Consider the following 9,998-nt stretch of genomic DNA (forward strand, 5'->3'; position numbering starts at 1 on the left):
CAAAATGGAGACATAGATATTTGTAAAGTACATACGGATCTGAATGTAGCAGATCCGTTGACTAAACCTCTCCCTAGGGTAAAACATGATCAACACCAGGACGCAATGGGTGTTCGATTCATCACAATCTAACTAGATTATTGACTCTAGTGCAAGTGGGAGACTATTGGAAATATGCCCTAGAGGCAATAATAAATGGTTATTATTATATTTCTTTGTTCATGGTAATTGTCTATTGTTCATGCTATAATTGTGTTATCCGAAAATCGTAATACATGTGTGAATATATAGACCACAACGTGTCCCTAGTAAGCCTCTAGTTGACTAGCTCGTTGATCAACAGATAGTCATGGTTTCCTGATTATGGACATTGGATGTCATTGATAACGGGATCACATCATTAGGAGAATGATGTGATGGACAAGACCCAATCCTAAGCATAGCATAAAAGATCATGTAGTTTCGTTTGCTAGAGCTTTTCCAATGTCAGGTATCTATTCCTTAGACCATGAGATCATGCAACTCCCGGATACTGTAGGAGTGCTTTGGGTGTGCCAAACGTCACAACGTAACTGGGTGGCTATAAAGGTGCACTACGGGTATCTCCGAAAGTGTCTGTTGGGTTGGCACGGATCGAGACTGGGATTTGTCACTCCGTGTGACGGAGAGGTATCTCTGGGCCCACTCGGTAATGCATCATCATAATGAGCTCTATGTGACTAAGGCGTTAGTCACGGGATCATGCATTGCGGTACGAGTAAAGAGACTTGCCGGTAACGAGATTGAACAAGGTATTGGGATACCGACGATCGAATCTCGGGCAAGTAACATACCGATTAACAAAGGGAATTGTATACGGGATTGATTGAATCCTCGATATCGTGGTTCATCCGATGAGATCATCGTGGAACATGTGGGAGCCAACATGGGTATCCAGATCCCGCTGTTGGTTATTGACCGGAGAGGCATCTCGGTCATGTCTACAAGTCTCCCGAACCCGTAGGGTCTACACACTTAAGGTTCGGTGACGCTAGGGTTGTAGAGATATGTGTATGCGGAAACCCGAAAGTTTTTCGGAGTCCCGGATGAGATCCCGGACGTCACGAGGAGTTCCGGAATGGTCCGTAGGTAAAGAATTATATATAGGAAGTCAAGTTTCGGCCACCGGGAAAGTTTCGGGGGTTACCGGTATTGTACCGGGACCACCGGAAGGGTCCCGGGGGTCCACCGGGTGGGGCCACCTATCCCGGAGGGCCCCGTGGGCTGAAGTGGGAAGGGAACCAGCCCCTAGTGGGCTGGGCGCCCCCCATGGGCCTCCCCCATGCGCCTAGGGTTGGAAACCCTAGGGTGGGGGGGCTTCCCACTTGCCTTGGGGGGCAAGGCACCCCCCTGGCCGCCGCCCCCCCATCCAGATGGGTTTGGCCGGCGCCCCCCCCCCCCTCCCAGGGGGCCCTGCCTCCTCCCCTGTTACACCCCTCTCTCTCGTAGAAGCTCGGCGAAGCCCTGCCGGCATCCCGCTACATCCACCACCACGCCGTCGTGCTGCTGGATCTCCATCAACCTCTCCTTCCCCCTTGCTGGATCAAGAAGGAGGAGACGTCGCTGCACCGTACGTGTGTTGAACGCGGAGGTGCCGTCCGTTCGGCACTCGGTCATCGGTGATTTGGATCACGGCGAGTACGACTCCGTCATCCACGTTCATTGGAACGCTTCCGCTCGCGATCTACAAGGGTATGTAGATGCACTCCTTTCCCCTCGTTGCTAGTATACTCCATAGATGGATCTTGGTGAGCGTAGGAAAATTTTAAAATTATGCTACGATTCCCAACAGCCAATAAATCACAACGAAGGTACTAGGGGACACCAAAAAAAAGCTCTAATCAGGCGCCGATGACAAGGAGTGAGCAGATATGTGAATCTTGGAAATCAAGTTGTGACAATCAGACGGCTTAGCATAAAAGATATGTTCAATGGTAAACTTATTTCTGGTAGTCCTAAAAGACCAAGCCAAAGCAACAAAAGCAACCCAAAAAATACGCTTAGAATGATCCGAGAGTGAAGCGAGGAGACCACAAAGCTGGGAAAAATTCTTAGGGTCCCAAGTAACGTTAAGCCAATCACAGACACAGCTTCACACGAACTTGGCAAGGATGCAATTAAAGAAGATATACTCCGCCATTCTCCTTTGCACTAAAAATTAGAAGAGATGACCTTTTGGTGGAGTTTTGTGTAAAAAGTTGCCACGTGGTAGTAGTCAACCTGCCACCCGTGCAAGTTAAAGCTGGTGCAGCGCGGATAGGACTACGGGTGACACATTTAGCAAACTTTTAGGACTTGAATGTGCATCTTCATAGTATTATGAGTTATGACTAAGTGACTAACTTGACACCCTCCATTAGTTTTAGGACTAGTGGTATATTTTACTTTAGTTTTTATATGTTTTATGTTGATGTTTAACCTAGTTCGATGTCGAGGTAGTAGGCAATGGACGGTTGAATTATGCTATGTACGATGTTAATGTGGTAAATAAATTAAATTATGAAATGAGCTAGTTTAAATGTGCATTTCAAATCAGTTTGTTTTTTAGGGGATTTGCTAGTTTGTGCTCAAAAGGTTTTGGCTTGGGCAGTTGCTTTATATATAAAGCGGGACGAAAGCCTTTTTCGGTAAAGGTTTTTGATTTTTAGGACAGGGGATCTGCTAGATCTTATAATAAAAATTGTAAAAAGAAATAGGTTAAGGGACACATTTTGGATTTTTAAGACAGGTGTTTCGCTAGAGTTGCTCTAAGAATTTTATTCAGATATGGGAGTATATAACAATCAATGCCAGAGACGGAAAACCAACCAACCAAACAAACAAGTGTTTACGTGGAAATAGTCTGCATTAGGAATGATGATGGACCACAAGAGATCAGAAACTATCGCGGTGCATCAATCAGGACAATTCCTGGATCCTAGGGTTCTCAGTGACTTGTTCGTGGAAAGGGGCGGCAAAAACCGCGGAAACACTGAAATGCTGTACAAAGATTTAGCCACAAGAGGAATTTGAGTTAGTCAAATTTACAGCGCTACTTCAACAAACTACAAACGTTTTTATGTACATCTCTACAGTGACAGTTCACCCTCGCCCTCGTAGAAACATTATGCATGCAATTGCCATTACATGGAAAAAACCACAGTTACAGTCAATTCCCATCACTGAACCAAGACCGAGAAGCTTCCAGGCGCACTCGGCGTGCAGCAGAAACACCCAAGATACCTTAGATACGAGAAGCGGCGGTAACAAGAACCCTACAGTCTACAGAGGCTTGGTGACAGGCCAACTGACGGCTATGATCCGGCAGGTGGCTTGTTGCTCGCGAGCCTGCGCTTGTATCGCTTGAGCACAGAAGCAAGGTTTTCCTTCCCTTTAGGGAAGGCAACATCTCCTGCTACCGTGCCGCTTCGACCCCTCCGGCCAGAAATGGCTTGCTCTTGCTCCACATCTTTGATCAGCGCCGAGATGTCAGCTGCGGCGGTGAAGGCGGCGGACATGGGGTTGGCGGCGACCAGACGTGCTTTCTCGAGGCATGAGCACCCGGTGACGGGTTTCCGAGGCTTGCAAAATGCAGGATCGAGGACCCCCTGCATCAAATGAAGTAAGCAAAAACAAGATGTCAGAAAATCTGGATGCCAGAATGTGCATAGTAGTAGGTATAGTAAGAGCTTGGCATCTGCATATTTCATCGCAGAAACATTTAACTGCCCAGTAGAACTTGCTCAGGTAGTCAGGTGTATTGATGATTTTTTTCTTCTTTCTGGAGAATGACGGAGAACCATTATTTTTCTACTGAAAACCTCACATTTGCAGGGGAATATACAATGAGAATGACATGAAATTGATGTATGCTCAACACTACGTTCCAACCAACCACGGTAAGTTCAGTTATGTCATGTAACAGTTCCACCCTCCATGGTTAATTAGTTGAAATTCTTGTGCTCAAATAGTTGATATACACTCAAATTAATTGGACTCTAGCATAGTTTACTGGAAACTGGAATCTCATTTTAAATGTCAAAGATGTTTTCTTTTTTTTTTAATTTTCACCTGAATGTCAAAAATGTTAAAAAGAATCTTTGCTACATGGATGAGCAAACAATGCCTTGACTCAATTCTCAAGGTGCGTTTTTTTAGCAGTATAAGGGTGTGTGTTGTAGTCTACTGCAAGCCTGCCAAATAACAAGGCAAAAGGATTACCTGAAGACGGTTGAGAACATAAGTATACTTGCCCCAAAGTTCTGGCCTACTTTCCGCAAGCGACAGGCCTAGCACCCGACGGATACACCAGACACCAAAACTAACAACCAGGGAAGCCTGCCAAACGCAATCAGCACCACAATTGAGCTGTCTGTGTGTGCAGTTAGTGTCCATGCCGTCTGTGGTTTCTTGTGAAATTCTCTCAGCTGCAGCGACTTCATCAATTAGATTTTCATCACAACCACCATTCTGCCGAAAAAGCCATCTCGACCCTTCCAGCTTTAAGAGCTTCATGATGCAAAGTCTGAGAGACTGGAGAAGCTTTGCTTCACATTCCTTGTATGAGAAATCATCCTTGGTGCCATTTGATCTCCGCTCGGTGTTCACCTCACTCCTATTAGTCAACTCTGCGCTCGGCACACCAAACAGCTGTTCAAATGGTTGCCGGGACCAGAGTGATGCTGGTTTGGTGTTCATACTCGACTGCACAGAGCTCTGGAACATGTTCGCTGTGTCCACATCATGTGATCTTTCACATGCCATCCTACTAAGATATGGCTGATTTACAGCAGCTCTGCCCGGATTTACTTTGTTCAACAGTGAACTCCTGCTTGCAGCAATTACAGCAGATATATCGGGTGAGCTGTGGTACTTCTTTGGGTAAGCAGATGAGCCACCACTCCCACCCCCAAGAATGGTGGTGGGATCGTAATAGGATCTTCCTACCATCATTGTACTTAAGCCGCTCATTGTTGGGTTCTGCAAAGTGGTAGAACCAAATGAACCAAGCACGTTCCGGCTATAAGCACGAATAGCAGAGCCAGCAGATTCAGAAGATATAGGAGGTCGTCGTGCGTCCAGTGGAATGCTGGAACGTGAACTCCGACTTGCATTTATCCCTTTCAGATAGTTTGCTAGCTGACACCCACCATGAATGGTAGTAGGCTGATAGAACTGGTTATCACAATAAGGTGCCACATCATGCTTTGTGATTTCTTTTGCATTTTGGTTAAGAAAGATGCTGCTTGAACTCAGGGTGTCTCTGTTTGGTAAATACATGCTCTGTGACCAGGTTGATGACCCCATGGTACCCATCTGAAGCCCAAAAGACAAGTCTGGAGTAGAGATGCCTGATCCTGGCACTGTATCTCTCGTTAAGGGTTTCTTGGAAGCTCGAGTGTTTTGGTTATCCGTTCTCCCAGCTGAACCATCTCTTATCAAGTCCAGTCCAAGCAAAAGGTGGATCCTTTCAGCATCAGCTTCTAGTGTCGGCTTACCGTGATAATCAAAAAGACGCCCCCAGAACTCATCGAGGATTGCTGCTAACTGTCTCCTTGCAGCACGGCCCAAACCAGGCAGCTTTGATAGGCCACCAGTGCCACTGACAGCATCAGTGTCTTTATATCTGTTCATAGTAAGGGATGGTGGATCACTGGAAGATAAAGAGGGTGCTTTGCCTCCAGTGGACTTATTACTGGAGCTCACATTATGTGAAGTCTCATTGTCCTTGTCTGTGCAAACATCTGCTTCTACTTGAACATCTTTCTCAGCTGCGCTCTTCATTTTGATATTCTCTGCTGAACTCTGTTCTACTACGGTGGCAGTAGAGACCTTTGGCGTTGAATCCGTAAAGTCAGGCCTACCAACTGATTTTGACTCCCCGAGACTGCAGGATGTTAAGGGGTCAGCCTCAGGAATGGTCGCCATATGAGCAGTTGATTGTTGGGTCCCGTTGTTATCGGATTCTGCAGTGGTTTCAGAACTGTCAGTATGCTCCAAAGCTGATTTCTGATGACTTTCCAATGAAGAATCCCTTGGAACAGCATCAATAGAATACCTTTGAATTTCTTCGTGTGCAATATATTCCGGAGAAGTATCTTCTCTGTGGTAAGTGGTGTCGAATGCTTCTCTCGGAGAGTGCACATGCCACTCCCGAGTTTCATCAGCTTCACTACTGGCTGATTTTATCGGAGTCACAGCCAGGAAGAGTGTAAAAGCAATAGACGCACAAGACATTAGAATTAGTACAGTATGTGGAATTATGACAGGGCTTTCAGTGTTCCCTTTCAGGTTGTTTGTCCAGCTGCTGTCACCGAACATGATTTCCGCCGCGAAAATGATATTTGTGAACAACATAAGAAGAAACGCAAGGAAGGCTAGTATCTCAACGTATAGAGATATCCTGTAGTTGCCCATTATTGACCTTGATGAGGCAATACGGAAAACAGGAATGGCAGAGGAGGGCAGGGTCATGCCCTGGATTACTGGACAAAGAATGAGTAACTGATATATCCCTTCGGAGCCTGCTACTTTTGCACAATAGATAGTAGGAATCATGGAAAGAACCTTGAGTAGCACATGATGCGCAGAAAGAGACAGATTTGCACCAAAGAAATTCTCCATGACTGCATGACTGGCGATAACACATGTCAACGAAATAATGTGGCTCGAAAAGAGAAGAACCGCTAGTAACACAAGTGGAGCCATGGGATTCGTAAATATCTGCAGAAGACAAGAACCCAGAGAAACTCAGGAAGAAATCTCAACGTATACTTAGAACACCAAAAGGCATGATTGTAATTTTAATATTTGGATTTATACTGTAGAAACTGGACTCACAAACCTGGTTCATCAGATCTACAGCATCGTGAAAGGAGTGGATCACATTGTGACTAGATTCTGATGCTGCTGAGCTCAACAGAACATAGTTCACAAGAAAAACTCCAGTAGAAATGAATAATATAGAAAAAAGGTGGTCATGAAACAGGGTACGAAGGGTAAGAACATGAGACCTCCTCTGAACCTGCATATATGATAAAATGAACTCAAATAAGCAGGAACAAATAGTAAAATGGACTTGTTTGTAAATAATAGTGGAATCAGGGAATACAGAGTGCATTGCCACGTAATACCTGATGTGTTCTATAATATTTCTGAACCATCATAACCAAATTTTAATAGTTTTCCAGACTTTCTAATAGTTGAATTAATCACGTAATAGAAAACACAAAATATAACAGTGCTAGTTCCGCTAGCATCATTCACTTAGGAACCAATCCACATGACACTTAATGAAAACATGCAAATACCATTTTCTCCATGTTTACTTGCATAATAAGAATGAAAATTTAGCAAAAAAAAGGTACATTGTCCGAGAACCCTGGAAACATTAATACTTCAATTGAATGTTGGGTTGGAGGACCGCCTCTTCATGCGAAGGTGGGTTGGTCCATCATGTGATCAACCGATCATTCCATGAATTTTCGGGGATGACTCCATCCTCATTTTTGTTAGTTTGTGCTTATGAGGGATGAAAGCATGATGGATCTTCCACTCACCCCTTCCTTGAACCAAATACCCCATGAGTGATTCGATGATCATAGCAGCATAGTTGAAGCACTATTTCCTATGGTATTGATGATAATTCTGACGAGTGGAATGACATGAGACAAATCAAATGATATGCAGAAGCTACTTGAGATATGGCACCAAACACAAGCATAAAGCCCAACGCCCAACTATTTAGTCTTTTTTGGGGCAATTGCCCCTTTTTGTGATGAACAGTTATTATTATGTATTCAGCACCATCGGTGGCATAATCTGTATCTGAAACTATGAAATATGACACACAAACCATGCAAGCCAACTGCTCCAGATATCAACACAAGTTGCAACATATAACCACACAGCCCATAATGGAAGACAGTTTGACACCAGCTAGTGCACCTTCAAATGTAAATCCAAATATGTGGACAATATAAACTACGTATGAGCAAGATGCAATGGAAAATACCTGAACAACTGATGAATGAACATAAAAATTGTGTGATATTACGTTTGCACCCATAAGTGCCATCAATGAGTAAGCACTTTCACCACTCAACTTGGGGAACATCACATTCACATGGAGAGGTATCTCTGGTTGACTTATCAACAAACCAAGCACAAAACAAAGGATCGTAAAGCCCGCTATGCAGGCATTTAACGTTCCAGACATCCTCTTGTCCTAGAATGGTCAGGAATAATATATCAAACGCACATAGGGTCATAGAGGAGTTAGATGAACCTATCAAGAATTACCAGTTCCAGGGTCAATAATAAACTTACCCGAGGGGATAAGAGATATGGCAGCAGATTAATTACAACGCATGCAAAAATAATGCCTGTGATGAGATCATCGTGATCAAATACAAGGTTGAATCCAACTGCTATGCCTGAAATCTGAAACAGACAAAATATTAAATGTTCAGAGAAGTCAGGACTTAACTCACATTCTCACAAGGTAATGGACTACTTACAAGTCGATACACATAACATGGCAAATACAAAATATTCTAGAATGATGCTTTGACAAACAAGAAGATTTGCCCTCAAATTTGTAGACATGGTGACATACCATGGTTAGTTCTGAAGTAAGTAAAGACAGTCCTGCCTGGACACCAAGGCCGACACATATAAACCGACTGTACTCCTGGTCGGAGATCTTGAAATCCACATAAAAGCATTACAAGTAAGAACTATATAGTGGATGCAACTGGGAAATGTGAAAAGGAAGTGCAATAGAGTATCTTGCAAAAAGAACTTGCTCCCTCCGTTTTTATTTACTCCCCATATTAGCTTTGACCGAAGCCAAACTTTATAAAGTTTGACCAAGTTTGTAGAAAACAATATGAACGTTTCTAGTAACAAATTTCTGTGATGTGAAAATATATGCAATGATGAATAACAAGAGTTGAGGGATCGTGTACCTGTGCAAGATTCTTCTCGGTGACCATGCCGATACAGGTGCACATATACTGATACAGAACCGAGGAGAAATTGAAGAGAAGCACCAGCAGCACGAGGTCGTACCCAAACCGGGTCCCTGCATCGACCGTGGCCACCCACTTGCCAAGATCAATATAGCCCACGGAGATGAGCAGCGCCGGGACAAGGGTCCGGGAAAGGTGATGGTGGCCATCTCCTGAAGCCAGAGACTGTATGCCGTGCACGGCTTCCATGGCGCCGACAAAAAGGTGATCAGCGGAGTATCACCAAGAATCACGCCCAGCTGTTTACCCGATTCCTCAGGTCCAAACACTCCAATCAAACTATCTGTACAAAACTGGCGAAAGCACCTTGAACTGAACCAACAACTTGGTTGGAAAAAATGAACACAGTGCTCCACTGCGCCGCAAGCAGATTCACATAGAACTGGAAGGAAGGATGGGAGCATCCATTCCCATATCGAAACATCTGGATTAGATTTACCTCGGCAATCAAAACAAAGGCTAGAACGGAAGGAACTCGTAGAACAATGCGAGCAAGTTAGTGGTCGTCACCAGCTGAAGCAGCAGTCGGGCAAGCTACCACGGATCTCCGGTCGGAGCTCCTTCGAGCTGGCGTGCTCCGCGGAGAGGCTTCGAGGGCGATGGCGTGGCGTGGGAGTCCGAGACGAGCGGGGAAGAAGTAGGCAATGCGGTGACCGGTGGCCTCGCCGCCGCCCCCGCGAGGGGTGGGGTGGGTGGGGGCAAAGTGGGGAAAAACAGAGGAAGAGGATAAGGGCAGAGGCTGCAGGCTCGGCGGCCAGGGGTGTTTCCGGTATTCTGCGTGCGTGCGGATGGGGGCGAAGCCTGTGGGGCCGTCTCTAGAGTGTCGCCGCTAGAACCTGCGAGCCTAGAGGCAAGGCGACAACTTGGACTGATCCTCATGCTGCTTCGCTGGGACGCATGCAAGGGCTGGGCCTATGTTATCCGTGACGTGACACTGATGGATGGCGA

At 45.2% G+C, this 9,998-nt stretch overlaps 1 protein-coding gene across 3 annotated transcripts; it reads right to left on the bottom strand.

The window, feature by feature from the left end:
* Positions 1–2,997: 2,997 nt before the first annotated feature.
* Positions 2,998–9,739, bottom strand: LOC123095803 (protein ETHYLENE-INSENSITIVE 2). Of its 3 annotated transcripts, none has more exons than XM_044517367.1 (8): positions 9,561–9,739; positions 8,988–9,432; positions 8,636–8,722; positions 8,347–8,460; positions 8,033–8,245; positions 6,863–7,042; positions 4,240–6,741; positions 2,998–3,626 (listed from the first exon to the last, which is right to left on the bottom strand). In XM_044517367.1, the coding sequence occupies exons 2-8, from the start codon at positions 9,237–9,239 to the stop codon at positions 3,333–3,335; spliced, it is 3,642 nt and encodes a 1,213-aa protein (XP_044373302.1). In that variant the 5' UTR covers positions 9,240–9,432; positions 9,561–9,739; the 3' UTR covers positions 2,998–3,332. The 3 variants fall into 3 exon arrangements, with proteins under 3 accessions (XP_044373302.1, XP_044373303.1, XP_044373304.1); XM_044517368.1 differs by having other exon boundaries at positions 8,988–9,474; XM_044517369.1 differs by having other exon boundaries at positions 3,619–3,799.
* Positions 9,740–9,998: the final 259 nt, after the last annotated feature.

Source organism: Triticum aestivum, chromosome 4D, assembly GCF_018294505.1.
Source record: "Triticum aestivum cultivar Chinese Spring chromosome 4D, IWGSC CS RefSeq v2.1, whole genome shotgun sequence".
In the NCBI taxonomy this organism is placed as follows: domain Eukaryota; kingdom Viridiplantae; phylum Streptophyta; class Magnoliopsida; order Poales; family Poaceae; genus Triticum; species Triticum aestivum.

Bases quoted from the DNA above. Each gene is read 5' to 3' on its own strand.
- LOC123095803 (XM_044517367.1), bottom strand. From the start codon at position 9,239: ATGGAAGCCGTGCACGGCATACAGTCTCTGGCTTCAGGAGATGGCCAC. The intron at 7,043-8,032 runs GTATTTTCCATT...TCATATATGCAG, and splicing joins TTCATTCATCAGTTGTTCAG to GTTCAGAGGAGGTCTCATGT. The intron at 6,742-6,862 runs GTTTGTGAGTCC...TGTCTTCTGCAG, and splicing joins CTGTAGATCTGATGAACCAG to ATATTTACGAATCCCATGGC.